Genomic DNA, 18,140 nt, shown 5'->3' on the forward strand with positions numbered 1-18,140 from the left:
GTCCGGATGTGAGGTCAGCCGTGCGAGGCGTCACTATCGGTTAAAACCTTTTTTTATACGTTAACAGGGAAACCTGTATGTTCTTCGGAAATCATGCATGCTGGCAAGAAATGGATGGACTTGTAGGTGTTTCTGTCATGCAACATAAAAAAACAAAAACAAATGGGGGGACATGGCTGTACATGCATGTATAGTTTCCCCTTTCCTTGCTAAAAGTGAAAACATTATCTTTTATTTTATGAAAAAAGGGTTTAATAGCAGAATAGGAGGCGGTTATAATTAAAATTTATTAAATAATTATAATAATTCTTAAAACTGAGTTTGGTGTTGCTATAAAATATGTACACATCCACGTTAATTTCTATTTTTAAGGTTTCTGAAGAGACAACTATGAGAAGGATGGCAGCAAACGTGAAAGGGAAGGTTTACAAGATGGTAGTGAGACGTGCTATAATGTATGGTTTGGAGATGTTAAAATATATATATTGGACAATAGGATGTTTATGATGGAGCTGGCAGGCAAGAGGAAAAGAGGACATCAATGAATCTTGTCCTCAGAAAAGATTCATGGATGTAGGGAAGGAGGACATGCAGAGGGTTGGTGTGATAGAGGGGGGTGCGAGGGAGATGATCTCCAAAACGAGCCATTGGAAGCTTTCTCATAGATGATCACTTTGGGATCATCTACTCCGCTTGCCTCAGAATTGAAGTGTAGTCGGAAGAGGGATTTTAAATCAACCTTTACAAAACACAGATATACCTTAAAGTTTCTGCGAGAATAGAAATAGAGAATAAAAGCTAGTAAAAGCAGTGTTTCTGGGTGCATCACTTGTTGGATGGAGGGCAGCTGGCAGCTGTATCTGGTCATAATGGGTCTGCTGTGTTAACCTCCTGGAGCTCAAAGCAGTGCAGAAGGTGTAGCGTCAGTGGTGAGCTGATCAAATGAATATGATTGTAAGGTCACCTCTGAGCACTTATGTTGGCAGTTAGCTGAAAGCATTATCTACAGATCAAAACAAGTATAATGGCAAGGCACTTGGATCCAAAAAAGAAAGGGCAGAAGATGAACTGGACAGCAACAAGTGCAGGAAGCTGAAGCATGATTGACAACTGACAAGAAATAGTGGAAGGAGCTAAGAGTAGTTTGTAGTTATTCATGCAGTTTAGAGCTCCATGCCCAATCCTTTAGCTTAACTATGCACATTCTTGTATGATTCTTTTTCAAAAGAAAAGGTGATTCTCTATGTGTGCGTGTGTGTGATGCAAAGAGTTTCCATGTTTGAGAGTGTGTAATTTTGTGTTATATTGTGTTATAATTTTTGTCAACAGAGACCGGATGTCTGTAAACTAGACCAGACAGAGAACAAACTATAAATTCACAAACTATGCATCTGACGAGCCAGATCAAAATCAATGTACTGGCAAAATGCTTCTTGCACAGATCTGCAGGGCGAGGCCATCTTGTTCCAGTTTGTCACCTGTAGATGGCATTACATGGATTCTCTGTTTCCCCCTTCCAGCAGGTTTATCGGAGAGGAGGCATGAAGTGAAAGTAGGAGATATATGATCATTAGAACCTGAGGTCATCAGTTCTTCCTGCAGGAGGCAATCAGCTAAAGACATTTTTTCCATCTCCTGACAGCAGAGAGGAAGAGATGCCTTCAGACACTGTGCAGGTGTTTTCGTTCAACATCGACCTGTTTGTAAATTTATGCATGGCGAGGGATCCCCTGCTGTCTGCTTACTGGATTTGAGGCTATCACTTGCACTTTCCTCTTCAATTTTTTGTGCATATATTTGCATATTGTTATATTTGTTCAACCTGTGTTGTTCCTGCTTTGTTTGAGTTTGTTGATGGGCCTTTTTTCACATTTCACATTAATTCCACATTTAAGTGGAATTTGGAATACATATATTGAGAATCCAGATTTAGACTCTGTTATCAGGACTGTTCTGTCAGGGAACATTTTTCGTAAACCACGAAAACAGACAGCTGACATCATTTAAACTCTTAAGTAAGTAACTAAAGCTTGCAAATGAGAAGAAAACCCTTAAGTTAGCAGGACTGTTTAAATATTTTAAATGAATTTGAGATGAACCCCATTTTCTTATCTTTATTTTTTGCACAATTTGAATATATTATGTCAATTTGTGAATCATAATGTCTTATATATGTTTTTTCCTCTTAGTTTTTGTATAAACTCTCAACCTTTAGTACACATGTATCGTGGATAATGGATAATATTGTTAGCACTGATGTTCACAAATAAAGTTCTAGCTTGGTGGTTATTACTAGTAATGAAGTTCAATGGGAGAATTATTTTTTCTGTTGAAGCTAATATCTCCAATCGCCTATAAAGGCATCATTGGCTAAGTACGCATGCGCGGTGCCCTCGGTGACTGACAACGCAGCGCGAGAGCCCTGCGCAGACTCTTCCGACGCCATCCTTCACCCAAATCCAGCGTGAAACAGAAAGCCAAACGACAACATGAGCTTCTCAGTAGAAGAGAGGGGAAACCCGAACTCCCTGAGCTACCGCTTGTTTTTCAGTAAGTAGGAAATAAGCACAAGTAATAACGTTTCGTCTTTATTCTCTACTTTTAGGACTTTCTTCAAATGCCACCGGCTAGTCGCAACCTCCCACGTGTCACTTATTCATTTGTTTTGCATGTTCCCTTCAGTCATATCAGTGAAGTGTGTGTATTTACATATATCCTTGCAGAAGGAATTAATAGAATGTTTTAAAACCGATAGTAAATCTCCTCTCGAGTCCAATAACCTGGCCTAACCGGTCCTTTAGGTTTTGCCCTGTGAAATAATGATGGATCTGACATGAAGTGGCTATACCTGATCGGCGACCTACCTGTTTGTACATGGGAGAAGGAAGTTGCTTTTGGCTAACTTTCGCACGATGCTAAATTACCTGCAGGCATCATAAATCCTTGGAGATGGTGGGACTACGCCCTCATTGATTTATTACAACCCCCGCTCTTATTTATTGTGGGTCAAAGTGTATTTAGTAATTTCAGCAAGGGCTTTGACTGTCATCACATCATAATCTAGTGTTGTTGTTGTCTCACAGTTTACAGTTTTTATGGCTAGATTACTGCAGGTTTTTCATTAAAGCACGTTCATACCAGCTGCAGTAAAGAAGTAAGGGCAAAATAAGCTCCGGTTAAGTATGCACGGCAGAGTCCAGCCTTTGCAAGCAGGGGCCTCCGAGCACGATATGAATGACTTCATTCAGCTGAATGCTGTCATTGAGCAGTTTGTATTTGCCTGCCGTATTCATACAATGTTTAATCTTTGTTGCAGAAAATGCTGAAGGGAAGTACATCTCACCATTTCATGACATACCTATGTATGCTGACGAAGGCCAGGTAAGCCACCTTTACCCTGTTGCGTATGTAAATATGCGTGCATTTATAAGATCAGCCCTCAAGATAAATTTCCCCTGCAGCACAGGCAGTGATGTTCAGCTGCTTTTTTTTTTTTCTGTAGTAGTGAGCCAATAATCGATTTGCAAGGCAGTGGCCTTTACTCCATGTTCTCAGTGCTGTGTCAATACCTTTTGTGATTACTGTAGATTATTTATCTTATCTGCCAGCAGCAGTTAATTGAAGCAATACCTGAGCATGAGCTTGAATGGATGATAAAAAGTTTAGAATTGTCTCGCTTAAGTAGAGCTGGGCGATATGAGATTTTTTTCATATCACGATATGTTTTTTTCATTTCAGTCGATAACGATATCTAACACGATATAAGCCAAATAACTATATTTGTAAGATTTAAATGTGCCGTTGCTCACAAGTAAAATGTGAAATAATCAGCAGCTTGTTTTTATTTAAATATTTATTTCCCATAATAAGTTCAACAGGGTAGATGTACTTAAGGAACATGAGACTTTTTCAGATAAATAAAGGCAAATATTGCAAACTACACAAAAGGCAGCCGCTAAAGCGTTTAAGTTTCAAAATAGAACAAACGAAGCAGACTACTAAATTGTCAAATCCACTTAGAAACAAAATATTAATTCTAAAAATAAATCTTAGTTTGTTTTACTTTTGTCAATATCAAATAAACTGAGAACTAAAAGGAAATTCTCAATCTCTCCTTGTTGTATAGCTGAGCTTTTCAAACAGTTTTTAACAGTTACTTTAGTCTGACAAAAGCCGAATGACGAATTAGCGCTTCCATTCAGAGACTGAGGCTACGTCCACACGTACACGTACACGTGTGGAAAATCTCAGTTTTTGAAAACTGAGATTTTCCGTTTTCGTTTTAAAAAATAATCCCGTCCACACATAAAGGCAGAAATGAAGGAAAACGCTGCTATGAACATGCCAAAGCAGCAGGTGGCGCTAGATTCCTAACCGTGCAGAAATGTTGGCCAATCAGAAGTCTAGAAGCCTCGGTGGGAAAAAGTAAACAAAGCTGGGGCATAAAAGCAGAACCGAGTCGTATGTGTGGAGGGACAGTAACTGTGTGTATATGTAAGCATTTAAACACTGCAGAGAGTAGAATTAACAGTATTGTAGAAATTCATTTCACCGAAACAATAACGTGGCGCACAGTGTGACGCATGCACCAGTTTATTGTATTTCCAGACTTGCTTTCGGCACAATTTACAGTGCACGCTACTCTGTTTTTTGTCAGACTTGAAATAGCCGAAATACCTTCACACTACGGAACTTCTATGGCTCTTCCGTTCGACAATCTCTCCGGCATTGGAACCATCATCTGTTTTCTCTTCGGTCACACTCGGTTGATTTTTCTAGTCGGCACACTCATTTCCTCCATTATGCGCTGGCTCCATTACCCGCTGGCTGCTTCCCAAACAAACACACGTGCGGCTTGGCACTTGTGCTGTACGTAACAAGTCACGCGACGTGACGCTGCGGCTGTGATTGGTTCGGCTCTGCGCTACTTAATTTGGATTGGCTGACCCTTTTTTTTTTTTTTTTTTTTTTAAAGAGGACAAGAGCGGCGAGGTCTATCGCGATAGCTTAATTTCTCTATCGAGTAAAAGTTATATCGCGATACATATCGTTATCGTTCTATCGCCCAGCTCTACGCTTAAGTATGAATGAAAAAAAACAAACTTAAAATAACTTAAAGACAGTTCAATAGATTTCTTTCTCTCTGTTTTTCAGAACATCTTTCACATGGTTGTTGAAGTGCCAAGATGGACAAATGCAAAAATGGAGGTAAGACTGGTGCTGTGCAAAATGCATTCTTTCTGAAGGTGCAGTTGATTGACGCAAGAAGGAAAACAAACAAAAATATATATACTTTTGAGGTGTTTTCACTTACTGAGTGCAGCCCTGACATCGGTGTGTGTGAGAATGCAGATAAGATATTACGTGCTTTTTAATCTAGTACTAAGTCTGTGCAATACCTGTTGGAACCAATAGGAGAATAGTGCAGGTAATAGTCCAGCCGATATAATTTTTCCATTAGTAGACTCCTGTTCTTTGTGAGAAGGGGCAACTTCAGTTCTCCCTTGACAAGGACAGTGGGAGAAATGTTTTGTCACTCAAGTCTCGAGACTGAAGATTGCTCCATAGCGATATTTAGGGCTCATTACCAGTTATCACAATCATTTGATTGCAGTTCTTGTTACCAATGGTGGCACTATCAGTTATGAGGTGGTGATTACTTTTTCTCACAGGGCCATGTAGGTTTGGATAGCTTTGTTCCCTTAATAGATGAAATCATTCAAAAACTGCATTTTGTAATTACTCAGCTTATCATTGTCTAATAATCACATTTATTTGATGATCTGAAAAATGGAGATGTGACAAATATGCAAAAGGAGAAAAGAAATCAGGAAAGAGGTTTTTTCACTGCATCACTTGTAGTTTACTTGTTAATTTCCTGTGCTAGTCATTTCAATACAGTAACTAGAAAAATTTGCATTTCCTGCGAAAATGCTGTGTGGATGCCTTAATGCTGGAGATGTCTGCTGAAAAAAGCTGAAAAAGTTGAAGAAAAAAAACAACATTGCCCTGAGCAGGATTCGAACCTGGCCCTTCTGGTCTCAAGGCAGCTACTCATCTCACTGAGCCAAACTCATTCTCACAAAGAAGAGGTGGAGAGACTGACAATTCTGCTGAAATGAGCAGAAGCTGCTGAGAATTGTGCTGATAAGAGGTGAAAAGGCTGAAAATTTTGCAGAAGAGGTGAATCAGCAGAAGTTCTGCTGAAAAAAGGTGTAACGGCAGAATTTCTACTGAAAAGAGGTTTTTGCTGAAAAAGCTGAAATTTGTGTTGAAAAGAGTTAAATAAGTTGAATTGGTAACTGAAAAAAATGTTGCCATAAGCGGGATTTGAACCCGGGCCTCCCAGTCTGAGAACGGATGCTCATCTCACTGAGCTAAAACACAGGTCAACCCGGCAAGGAAAATCAGTGAGGCCACTGATAATATGGCAGAAATGGGCAAAAAAAAATTCAATATCTCAAAAAGTATAGAAGTTATGAGCACCAAAAGTCATAGCTGGAAAGAGCAGAATTCTTTAAGATTTGAACGGTGAAAATGGCACAAAAACTGCGGGAGTAGTTAAGCGCCGAAAAACGTACGGAAGCAACTTGAAGATGAAGAAAAGATAAAGAATAAAGAGAAACAGGAACTCAATGAGCTGCTTCATAATATGAGACTGCAACAGTATCTGTGATGTAGTCTGTGACGGTGCTGTAAATGTTTGTGCTCTCACTCCACTGTGACAGTGTGAAGTCATTGTTGCTGCACTGTTATATTTTTCCACTTGCCAAATGTTTGAGTGTTACGATCGCTGTAATTTCTGCCGTTAAAACGTTTTTCCCTTGGGCTAGAGATGTGAGCGCATCTCTAATGAGCTCCACCGCGAACATTATCTGTGCACCAGTTAATCTGTAGCATTTCATTAACTTGCTGTCATTCAGCATTTACAGAATATTTCCCCTACATCTTTATTTGCCAGCTGCTTTCTTCTGTTCCCTGCAGAAGAATCTCCTAAGCCTCTTGAAAGTCGCCCTCATTACTCCAGATTTTCACCACAGGAACTCTGGTTGCAAACATCTTTACCAGAATCTTGTCTTAGGGAAAATTTAATCTTAAATGCTGAGTGTTGTCATCATTAGTTACTTTTTGCACTGTGATGAACTCTCTGAATTCTGCATCAGATCTTGGAAGATTTGGTTTGAGCTTATTCCACAGTGTATTTACTGTGGCTAATGCATTGTTTCCCAATTTTGATAGTTGTATGAAGAATTATTGTTTCTAGCTGTGCATGTAACATTAAGTTACAAGTGCATGCCATTTACCAGGAATGAACTTAATATTAACTGCATTAAAAAATTTCTTTCAGATTGCTACAAAAGACCTCTTGAATCCAATAAAGCAGGACGTTAAGAAGGGCAAGCTGCGCTATGTTGCCAATGTTTTCCCACATAAAGGCTACATATGGAACTACGGAGCCATTCCTCAGGTCAGTATTTTGTTCAAAAGAGCTGAAGTATCCACATTAGTAGATTGCTTGAACAGTGAGTGATTTAACTTCCTGCTTTCATGTCTTAGACGTGGGAAGATCCGGCACATAAAGATGGAGACACTGGCTGCTGCGGTGACAATGATCCCATAGATGTCTGTGAGATCGGCAGTAAGGTGCAGTGCACGCTGATGATTTTGTGATTGTGTTTCATTTCATAAATGAATAATACTGCCAATTATGTGATTTCTTCTTTGTTACTGAAAATTAACCACGAGCTGGAATGTCCTGTGTAGGTGTGCTCCCGTGGTGAAGTAATCAAAGTGAAAGTCCTTGGCATCCTGGCCATGATCGACGAGGGTGAAACAGATTGGAAAGTGATTGCAATCAATGTTGATGACCCCGAGGCCAGCGAGTTTAACAGTAAGTGCCTCAGATTTCTCAGTTTTCGTTTTTCTGCATTAGCGTCATGAACTTATGACGACGATGTTGTCCATCATTAGACATCGGTGATGTCCGGCGCCTGAAACCTGGCTACCTGGAGGCCACAGTCGAATGGTTCAGGAGGTACAAAGTACCAGATGGGAAACCAGAAAACCAGTTTGCTTTCAATGAGGAGTTCAAAGACAAGGTCTCCACCTAACATCTCATTTAGCCAACCAGTCATTTTTTAAACACTTTGTCAGCATTTCCTTCTTTGTCAAACTCAGCATTCAGTTATAAAACAGTTCAAGGAACTGTCAAATTAGTTCCTGCATGTTCAGTTATAAAAGCTTTGATTACTTTATAATTACTATTAAAAGTCCTACACTCATATGTAGTTGCTGTTTTATGTTTCAGGACTTTGCCATTGAAGTAATCAAGAGCACTCACAACTTTTGGAAAGCCCTCATTTCCCAAAAGGCTAGCGCTGGTGAACTGAACTGGTAAACTCTGACTTTTATCAGCTGCTTTTAGAAGAAATGCAAACTTGCAGCCAATAATTTCTTGAATATAAGTAGTCATACTTACTATAAATCTCTATATTATCAAACAAAACAGCAAAAACACATGTGTGTCAGCTGGCGACAGCCCTTTCTGCTGCTCTGCAGATGAGGCTACTGCTGCTGTTGGTGAGGTAAGACTTCTATCCCTGCCAGATTTTGCAATATAACATCAGAAATTTCAAATTTGGGTCTCTTTGATGGATGTTTCTTTCTTTCTTTCTATTTTTTTTTTTTTTTTTTCTAAAGACATGCCCGTGTGGAAAAGAAGACCCTGTCCCCTCGTCAGGTAACATTTCATATAATTGTTATGATTCTGAGGTTGAGTGTTCAGATGTGAGATTTACATGGTTGTTTTCATTCGCAGTTGATAAATGGTTCTACTATGAGAGGAAGTAAAAGAGGACCTTCTTCAAGTGGACCAGGAGGAAAGTTCATCTCTCACAGGAATATTTGAAGACCTACTTGGATTAGGAACCAATGGGATGATGGGTGGTGGGGTCTGGGTTTACCCATCTCCTTGTAGATGGAGAAGAATAGCGATACTATTGATTAATAGTAATGATACTGTAGAGAAAGAGAGCACTTATGTCATGACCAATGATTTTTCGCTTATTTAAAAAAAAAAAAAAAAGTAATCTCTTTGCAGATGTGCTGTAATGAACAAAGTGCAGGCACTGTGCCTAGTAGATGCGCGTGTCCTGTCTGAGACCGAACTGCTTTAATAAAGCTTCTGAACGTGAACGTGTGAGTTTGAGTGGAGTCATTAGTATTTAGTTTAGACCAGTGGTTCTCAAACTGTAGGGTGTTATAGTCACCTGATGATCATGGAAAGATGGAGCTGACACAATCAGTTTTTTAAAATTTTCATTTATTTATTTTTTAAGAGTACTGCTTTTCTTTTTCTTTTTTCTTTTTAAAAAAAAATAAAATTGGGATCTGGCTTCTGAAGCGATGTAACAGAAAAGATTGAGAACGACTGGTTTAGAACATGGGCTTTATTGTTATTTATGTTTATATGCAATAACTGGGCATGCCACCACATCACATAGGTGCTCTATTGGATTGAAATCGGTTGATGGTGGAGTTAACTCGTTAACTCATTTTCGTGTTTAAGATTATTTGAACTTCGTGATGTGGTGGGTTATCCCGTTGGAAGCATCAGAAGATGGCAGCTTCCAACAGGGTACACCGTGGTCATTAAAGGATGGATGTGGTCAGCTACAATATTCAGGTAGGCTGTGGTGTTTAAATGATGCTCAATTGGCATGAAATAGCTGCACCCTTTTTTTTTTTTTTTTTTTTTTTTTAACATCACAGCCAAAAGCCTGATGCTTTGACACCAGGGAGAACAGATCCATGCTTTCATATTTATGCCAAATTGTAACCCTAAAATCCAAATGTTGCAGCAGAAATTGAGGCAGAAAGCAAAGTAAAAGCCCAAACAAAAGTCTTCGGCCCCCTTGAACTTTCCACATTTTGTCACATTGCAGCCGCAAACATGAATCAATTTTGTTGGAATTCCACGTGAAAGACCAATACAAAGTGCTGTGCACGTGAGAAGTGGAACAAAAATCATACATGATTCAAAACATTTTTTACAGATAAATAACTGCAAAGTGGAGTGTGCGTAATTATTCAGCCCCCTTTGGTCTCAGTGCAGTCAGTTGCCCATAGACATTGTCTGATGAGTGCTAATGACTAAGTAGAGTGCACCTATGTGTAATCTAATGTTAGTACAAATACAGCTGCTCTGTGACGGCCTCAGGTTGTCTAAGAGAATACTGGGAGCAGCAACACCATGAAGTCCAAAGAACACACCAGACAGGTCAGAGATAAAGTTATTGAGAAATTTAAAGCAGGCTTAGGCTACAAAAAGATTTCCTGAGCCTTAAACATCCCACGGAGCACTGTTCAAGCGATCAGTCAGAAATGGAAGGAGTATGGCACAACTGTAAACCTACCAAGACAAGGCCGTCCACCTAAACTCACAGGCCAAACAAGGAGAGCGCTGATCAGAAATGCAGCCAAGAGGCCCATGGTGACTCTGGACGAGCTGCAGAGATCTACAGCTCAGGTGGGGGAAGAAAGAAGAAGCAAGAAGAAAGCCATTGTTAACAGAAAACCATAAGAAGTGCCGTTTGCAGTTTGCCACAAGTCATGTGGGGGACACAGCAAATGTGGAAGAAGCTGCTCTGGTCAGATGAGACCAAAATGCAAAACGCTATGTGTGGCGGAAAACTAACACTGCACATTACATTGAAAAACACCATCCCCACTGTCAAATATGGTGGTGGCAGCATCATGCTCTGGGGGTGCTTCTCTTCAGCAGGGACAAGGAAGCTGGTCAGAGTTGATGGGAAGATGGATGTAGCCAAATACAGGGCAATCTTGGAAGAAAACCTCTTGGAGTGTGCAAAAGACTTGAGACTGGGGCGGAGGTTCACCTTCCAGCAGGACAATGACCCTAAACACAAAGCCAGAGCAACAATGGAACGGTTTAAAACAAAACACATCCATGTGTTAGACTGGCCTAGTCAAAGTCCAGATCTAAATCCAATCGAGAATCTGTGGCAAGGTCTGAAAACTGCTGTTCACAAGCACTGTCCATCTAATCTAACTGAGCTGGAGCTGTTTTGCAAAGAAGAATGGGCAAGAATTTCAGTCTCTACACAGCAAAATCTCCAGTGTTAAATTAACACTAGAGAGTGTCTATATGGGTCCACTCCTCTGAGTGTTAAATACAACACTGTTGAGTGTTAAATTAACACTTTTGACAGTGTTATATGTTTAAAAGTAACCTAGTCAGTTTTGAAGATTAACAAAGACTAACACTGAGCAGTGCTGATTTTCTAACACTGGAAAATAACTCAAAATGTTAGAAATATTCCAGTGTTAGAAAATCAGCACTGCTCAGTGTTAGTCTTTGTTAATCTTCAAAACTGACTAGGTTACTTTTAAACATATAACACTGTCAAAAGTGTTAATTTAACACCCAACAGTGTTGTATTTAACACTCAGAGGAGTGGACCCATATAGACACTCTCTAGTGTTAATTTAACACTGGATGTGCAAAGCTGGTAGAGACATACCCTAAAAGACTGGCAGTTGTAATTGCAGCAAAAGGTGGTTGTACAAAGTATTTACTCAGGGGGCTGAATAATTACGCACACCATACTTTTCAGTTATTTATTTGTGAAAAATGTTTGGAATCACGTATAATTTTGGTTCCACTTCTCACGTGTACACCACTTTGTATTGGTCTTCCACGTGGAATTCCAATACAATTGATTCATATTTGTGGCTGTAATGTGACAAAATGTGGAAAAGTCCAATTGGGCCGAATACTTTTGCAAGCCCCTGTACATGTACCGAACAAAATACCCAGTGAGTTTAAAAAAAAACAAAAAACAAAACTAAGTTGAATCAATATATTAGTTTTAAGGGAAATGACGTTTGCTGATACTTTGGAACTGGACTTATTTTGATTACTTTAATTTCTTTCATTTAAAAAAAATATTAGTGAGTTTAAAAAGTGTTATTTGGCAAGAAAAAGTTTGAGAACTAGTTCAGAACAGACTAAACTCTCATGGTTGTAATGCTGCCACCTAGTGATCACAGCCCTCATCGCCTTCACTTTTTGCTTTAACTACTATATTCTCTGAGAACCGAGGAAAAATGAATCTTCCCATTGAACTTTTTTGTAATTTTCCTTCCTCTTTAGCGTTAAAAGAGGCCACTCAAACACATGAGATATTAATGGAAAGCCCTCTATTTAGTACATCGGGACTTAGTAGGGTAGCTCAAATAAGTAAAAAGATATTGATCAAAAACAAATGTCCATTACAGAGGACATAAAATAATAAGCTGGTTCTATATATTAAATTTAGATCCCGAGGCCCAGTTTTTGTAGCCCAAAGTTATACTAAGAGGCGATTGTGTCTCCTTTATTTTTCTGTTCCTAGTATGAAAACTGTATAATGTCTGGGTAATTTAATTTTTTTTAAATAGAAATAATTATTAAAATGTAATTACGTTGATACTATGTATGTCGGAAAGTTACACCGAAAATGTAGAAAGATAGTGGCATGACCAGTATCCCCCCCCCCCCCCCCCCCCCAAACTAAAAGTAAACTACAGTCAGTAGTGTTAAAAAGCAAATTAAGTTCTAAGTTCTTAAAACACATTTTAAATTAATGTTTTCAGGACCGTTTGAAGTGTACTTTTAAAAAAAATTTTTTTAATTGTTATTAAAAAACTAACAAACAAAAAACCCAGCATGCGCACTTCTTACCTTGGTGTGTTGGTAGCCATCCCGGTGACGTACTTCCGGTTAACTGTCAAAGTTGGAGGCTTTGAGAAGGAAAAAAAACCCAACAACGGACGAGTTCAGTTCACTAACACTGCTGACCAAGGTAACGCTGCAAATGATGTATTAAGTTGGCTTTGTTGGGGTTTAAACTTTTCCATTCAAGACTGCTTGTTGAAACCATTTGCCGACATCATAAAGTTCGAGGACTGGACACTGTGGATCCCTCCGCGCGCTCGTGTTTATTAAATTTACCGTTGTTTATTAAAGCTGACGTCGGTACCGCGGAGCTGCACGTGATAAGCTAGACAGTAGTAGTGATTTCACTAGAACGAGCGTTTATAAAGAGTAGTGAGCTAGTGGTGATTTCTGCTTTTAGCCGTGTTTACTTGTTTTGGAGTGCTGATTTGGTCATTTCATCACTAAAACGGCAAACCAAAGTTTGTGAACAGTGCCTACAGTGCCACAGCTGTAAATCCACAGATGAAGCAGTTAAGTGCCACGCTGACATTTAAGTGACCCTGTGAAAACATTGTATAATAAAGGCATTAACAATTGGGTAATTTCTCAGAGCCCACAGGCCTCACTATTCACTTTAAGTTCACCCAGTGACAGGTGTTTGTGTGTCATTGAGCGAAGGCAGGGGGAGACTACCAAGATCAAGTGTCGTTGTCGCAACCCTCACAAAAATAGTCAGGGGACGATCACTGTGAGCGAGCAAGACAGCTCCCAGATCAAACCAGCGTCTGAAAAATCACTGAAGGCTGTTTGTTGCCTTGCTTAGCTCCTTTCCTTTCAAGCTTTAAAACTTGTGTGATTACACGGAGCTCACACATACCAGCAGAGTAATCCACGCAGGGTCAAGAATAATGATTAACAATGCGCTTTAGTGCTAGATGACAGCTTTTTGCAGTAGTTTAAAAAAAGGGTTCTTTTTTTTTCATTTACAGACTTTATGACTGGTATCTTATGTACATCACTGTCCTTCATGTGTCATAATTAACTTCAGCTTTCTGTCTTTCAGGAAGCCATCAGAAATGTCTTTTCTATTTGATTGGATCTACAGGGGCTTCAGCAGTGTCTTGCAACTATTAGGTGTTGAAATAAATTTCCACATTTTCATCCATTATCATCCAATATTTGCCATTTATCTGAGGCTGAATTGTGGGTGTGGTAGGCTAAGTAGAGACCTCCCTCTCTCTTGCCTTTTCCGCCTGCTTTTCCAGAAAGGACTCTAAGGTGGCCTGAAGCCAGACAAGAAATGTAATCTCTTTAGCGTAACCTGGGTCTGCCCCTGGGTTTCCTGATAGAACATACCCTGAACACCTCACCTAGGACGCACCTGGGAGACATTCAGGTCAGATTTCTGAACCACCCCAAATGTCCTTTTTCAATATGGCGGTGTAGCAGCTCTACTCTGAGACACCTTTCGGAGGAAGCCAATTTCTGCCGAGTCTCGAGCTGAGTGTCGTCCCAGCTGCTTCACACTCATCTGCAAACCGCTTCAGAGTAAGGTGGAGGTCATGGCTCTATGTTCAGATGAGATCCTGAGACCACCAAACCCTCCACCCCTTGGCTAGATATCCCATAAAAATAAGTCCATAAAAATCATTAACATACCTGATAAGAAAGGGCAGCCCTAGTGGAGTCCAGTATCTGCATATAGCTGGCAATGGAAACCATCATACGAAGACCCTGTAACAACAAGGACCCAGTCCTCCTGTGCCCCCACCACAGGAAACCCAGAGAGAAGCAGCTAAATACCAAGTCTCAAGTCTCCAAGTCCAGTCTAAAGTCTATGTAAACTAGTTTGGTCCCACACACGCACCCTCAAATATCCTTGAGAGGATATAAAGCACCGATATTGTTGTTTTACAAAATGGTAACTTGGAGGTAGTAACTAGACAGTTTGAAGTAAATTCGAGCCTGAATACTAACAAATATCCAGATTTTCACTTTGTTTTTGGCATTCGCTCTATTTCTATAAAACATATACCAGCCAGTTCTATTCTGGCTCCCAGTTCTCCTGCCCAAGACTTCTTTTAAACCCATCAATTTGACTTCTTTCTGCTATCAGGGTTGTACAAGAAGACTGGGAAGATGGTTTTTCTTGGACTAGACAATGCTGGAAAAACAACGCTCCTGCAGATGCTCAGGGATGACAGGCTGGGACAGCACATGCCGACGCTATACCCAAGTAGATTTTTACTTGTCACATCAGGAATTAGCCATGTGTGTCTTGCTTCACTGCTTATCCTAAAATCAAACCTCTCTTCCCCAGCATCCGAGGAGCTGACAATAGCTGGAATGACTTTTACGACATTTGACCTTGGAGGTCATACGCAAGGTGGGAGTAAAAAAAAAAGTGATTCTCAATCTTATTTTTGAGCTTTTTAAAATATTATTGATGTATTTGTTGAGGTGTTGCATAAAAATACTGAAAATGTGTGTCTTTACAGCACGAAGGATCTGGAAGAACTACTTCCCAGCCATAAACGGTATCGTGTACATGGTGGATTGTGCTGACCATATGCGACTAGCAGAAGCAAAAGTTGAACTGGATGTGAGTTATTTGTACTGATGTCAACACAGACAGCTGCCCATAGCTGCCACTGATAGGAATGATCTGTATGATATGTCTGATATGACACTTCTTTTGTGTAGGCCATGTTAACAGATGAAACCATTGCAAACATCCCCATTCTAATCCTGGGCAATAAGATAGACCGTCCAGAGGCCATCAGTGAGGATGCACTCAGGGCAGTACTTGGTCTTCAGGGGCATACAACTGGAAAGGTTTGTACAAGAAATGTGGGATTAAATGATGATGTGACGTCTGGCAAGAGCATTAGAGTCATATGGTGTTGATATTTTCTAAACCATAAACTGTATTTAAAAGGTTAACGTAGCCTCTGGAAAAGTGAAACCTGTTCAAAGTACTTCAAATCTGCATTCTTTTTAATGGCCAGCAGGAGGCGACACCTCTGGTGGGGAAAAAGCAGTCAGATTGTATAGACATATATTAGAAAGTGCTGCTCACTTGATCTTTGACCTCACTAAATACTTTCCTGGTGTCTTTACAGTCTGTGTTCTCATTTCATAACTTACTGAATAGAACATGATGTTCTTTTGTAAAGTATGGTCCCTTTTGGAATAGAATAAAATACAAGATAAAGCTGGCTACGCTCTAGTAGCAGCTTAGTGTTTCGCAGTCAAATCTAACTTTTGCTTGTTACATCCAGTTTAAAAAAAATAAAATAATAATCAAGATGTGGCAGCCAGAATGTCTAACTGAAGGCTTCAAAACAGCACTTAAAAGAAAATAAAAGGCGATGTCACAATGCCTATATCAATTTCTTACTGTTTGTACATGTTACTGTGTTGGAAAGACTAAAACAATCATAGCAACAGTACTTAGAGACAGTCTTCTTACTAGGCTTTTAAGACTTCAATAAATAGGACCGAGCTATTTGACATGGTGTGTTATCCTGCTGGAAGCTGCCGTCAGAAGCTGGGTATACTGTGGTCACAGTGGCTACCCACTTACTTTTCAGGAGCCAGATCACAGATGGGTGGACTCAGCAGTCAGCCAGCCAACAATATAAAATCTGGTGATGACCTGCTGAGTCTCAGTGTATGCATTGAGTGGTGATCACATTATAAATATATAGATATTTGGATTACTGAGCAGTTCAGGGATACCTAACAAATTGGCTGGTTAGTGTATGTGCATTCTTTTTAGTTGTCTGTGCAACAAGCCCAAATCGACCCTAAGAAGAAAAGACTTAAGGAAACCGCTGCCCCACAACGATATTTTACTGCAGTTAAATTTTTTGTATAAATCTGAGACATCATTTCTGGTTCAAGACCTAAGCGTCGGTTTATTGATCCATGCTGACGAGTCAGGGAAAACCTTTTCTAATAGAGCTTAAAGCACGGTTAAAGTTTAAGATGTGCGTTGTATTTGTTCAGTGTTCATGGGCAAGGTTGCTGGATGGAGTTGTAGATTTAAAGCTGTTCTTTTTGATGTGTATTTTTGTTTCTTTTCAGGGCAAAGTGCCGCTGAAGGAGCTGAATTTGAGGCCAATGGAGGTGTTCATGTGCAGTGTGCTGAAGCGACAGGGATATGGAGACGGTTTTCGCTGGCTTGCCCAGTATATCGATTGATTGACATTTTTATAATAGCCTTAACCAGATTTGTTCCACACAAAACTACCTGCAGTAGAGAGATTTTATTAAATATGCTAGTACAAAATATGTTTTGTATTTAAAAGCCCAGCATTATTCATCTGTTTGAAGAATTCTGTATTTTATCTCAGTCGTACCGCAGCAAGTCAAAGATAAGTTATGAATCATTGGCCTGTATTATTCAGACTGAGTGTGGAGAAAAGCTCCATGCTGTGGTTCTTCTACCTTTACCTAAAGCCTGTAGGGAATTGTTTCTGCCGTGTAGGACATGCCATGGCTGTGAACTTGTTTCAGACCCGGGTGTATTTTTGGCTGCTGGTGTTGGCTTACAGTGAAGGTCAGTGTAGTTAACACTGTGTGCTTAGAGCAGCTCTTCTTTGATAGAGGATGAAACATTTTTGTTGGCACGTATGCACATTATTTATTCTGTTTTATTTTTTTTCTTTCAATTGATCGTTTTCAAAAACAACTTTTTTTTTTCTTCCTAGAAAGTGCTGCAAAAATGTGTTGCTGTAATTGTTAAACTCAACTTGCAAGCCTACCTCGGAGGATGCTGACAGTTCTTGTGATAGTATGTTTATTTTAAGGTTTACATTTAGGTTTACAAACACGGCCACTAACATTAATGTTACCACAAGTGCACTGACTGACTTTTTGCCTATACTAGATATTTACGCCAGCCAAACACACCGATAGGTGACTGCACTGAAAAGACTTGAGTACTTTGTGATTGGTTGCTGCTAACAGTACGCAGTGATTTATGAGAGTACTTGGGTGGTGATTAGCAAAAAAAGCTTATACAGTATTTTTGGATAAAATTATCTTAAAACATTATAAAATATTTTATAAGAGTGTATTTATATTTTGCAATAAATAACTGGCCTGTCTGTTACTTCGCATTCTTAATGCTTGATATATCTCATACAAAAAAGATGTCATGTTCTTGTTGGGTGTGTTGTGCAATATTTTAGCAAAATAAATATATTTGGTAACTCTTTAAACCTTGTTTAAGATATTTTAATTCATTTTTGGTTCATCCACCAAAGGAACATCCATCTATCTATTGATCCATTCACATTCACAACACTTATTAGTCCTCCTTGAACAGGAATGTCAAACTTATTGAGCTTTAGTGGGGTGGACCAGTGAAAGGCTCCTTTCTGTCAGTGTAAAGAACTACACACGTAATACT

At 39.5% G+C, this 18,140-nt stretch overlaps 2 protein-coding genes and 1 long non-coding RNA gene across 3 annotated transcripts; 2 read left to right on the forward strand and 1 right to left on the reverse strand.

The window, feature by feature from the left end:
- Positions 1–2,375: 2,375 nt before the first annotated feature.
- On the forward strand, positions 2,376–9,195 carry ppa1b (inorganic pyrophosphatase 1b). Its single transcript, XM_004551645.4, has 11 exons — positions 2,376–2,550; positions 3,317–3,381; positions 5,155–5,208; positions 7,349–7,468; positions 7,558–7,644; positions 7,765–7,891; positions 7,972–8,099; positions 8,309–8,394; positions 8,510–8,585; positions 8,701–8,740; positions 8,819–9,195. Exons 1-11 carry the CDS (start codon positions 2,490–2,492, stop codon positions 8,848–8,850), a joined length of 876 nt encoding a protein of 291 aa, XP_004551702.1. The 5' UTR covers positions 2,376–2,489; the 3' UTR covers positions 8,851–9,195.
- Positions 9,073–12,981, reverse strand: LOC143421788 (uncharacterized). Its single transcript, XR_013101363.1, has 2 exons — positions 12,746–12,981; positions 9,073–10,918 (listed from the first exon to the last, which is right to left on the reverse strand). It is a non-coding gene; the product is annotated as an uncharacterized LOC143421788 (long non-coding RNA).
- sar1ab (secretion associated, Ras related GTPase 1Ab) lies at positions 12,764–17,949 on the forward strand. The gene is made up of 7 exons (XM_004551647.3): positions 12,764–12,866; positions 13,785–13,855; positions 14,838–14,957; positions 15,042–15,107; positions 15,220–15,323; positions 15,425–15,556; positions 16,811–17,949. Exons 2-7 carry the CDS (start codon positions 13,798–13,800, stop codon positions 16,925–16,927), a joined length of 597 nt encoding a protein of 198 aa, XP_004551704.1. The 5' UTR covers positions 12,764–12,866; positions 13,785–13,797; the 3' UTR covers positions 16,928–17,949.
- Positions 17,950–18,140: the final 191 nt, after the last annotated feature.

Source organism: Maylandia zebra, linkage group LG13, assembly GCF_041146795.1.
Source record: "Maylandia zebra isolate NMK-2024a linkage group LG13, Mzebra_GT3a, whole genome shotgun sequence".
NCBI classification, from domain to species: domain Eukaryota; kingdom Metazoa; phylum Chordata; class Actinopteri; order Cichliformes; family Cichlidae; genus Maylandia; species Maylandia zebra.

Coding starts and splice junctions, on each gene's coding strand:
- ppa1b (XM_004551645.4), top strand. CDS start 2,490: ATGAGCTTCTCAGTAGAAGAGAGGGGAAACCCGAACTCCCTGAGCTAC. Junction 2,551..3,316: donor GAGCTACCGCTTGTTTTTCA/GTAAGTAGGAAA, acceptor TCTTTGTTGCAG/AAAATGCTGAAGGGAAGTAC. Junction 5,209..7,348: donor GGACAAATGCAAAAATGGAG/GTAAGACTGGTG, acceptor AATTTCTTTCAG/ATTGCTACAAAAGACCTCTT.
- sar1ab (XM_004551647.3), top strand. CDS start 13,798: ATGTCTTTTCTATTTGATTGGATCTACAGGGGCTTCAGCAGTGTCTTG. Junction 13,856..14,837: donor CAGTGTCTTGCAACTATTAG/GTGTTGAAATAA, acceptor TTCTGCTATCAG/GGTTGTACAAGAAGACTGGG. Junction 15,557..16,810: donor AGGGGCATACAACTGGAAAG/GTTTGTACAAGA, acceptor GTTTCTTTTCAG/GGCAAAGTGCCGCTGAAGGA.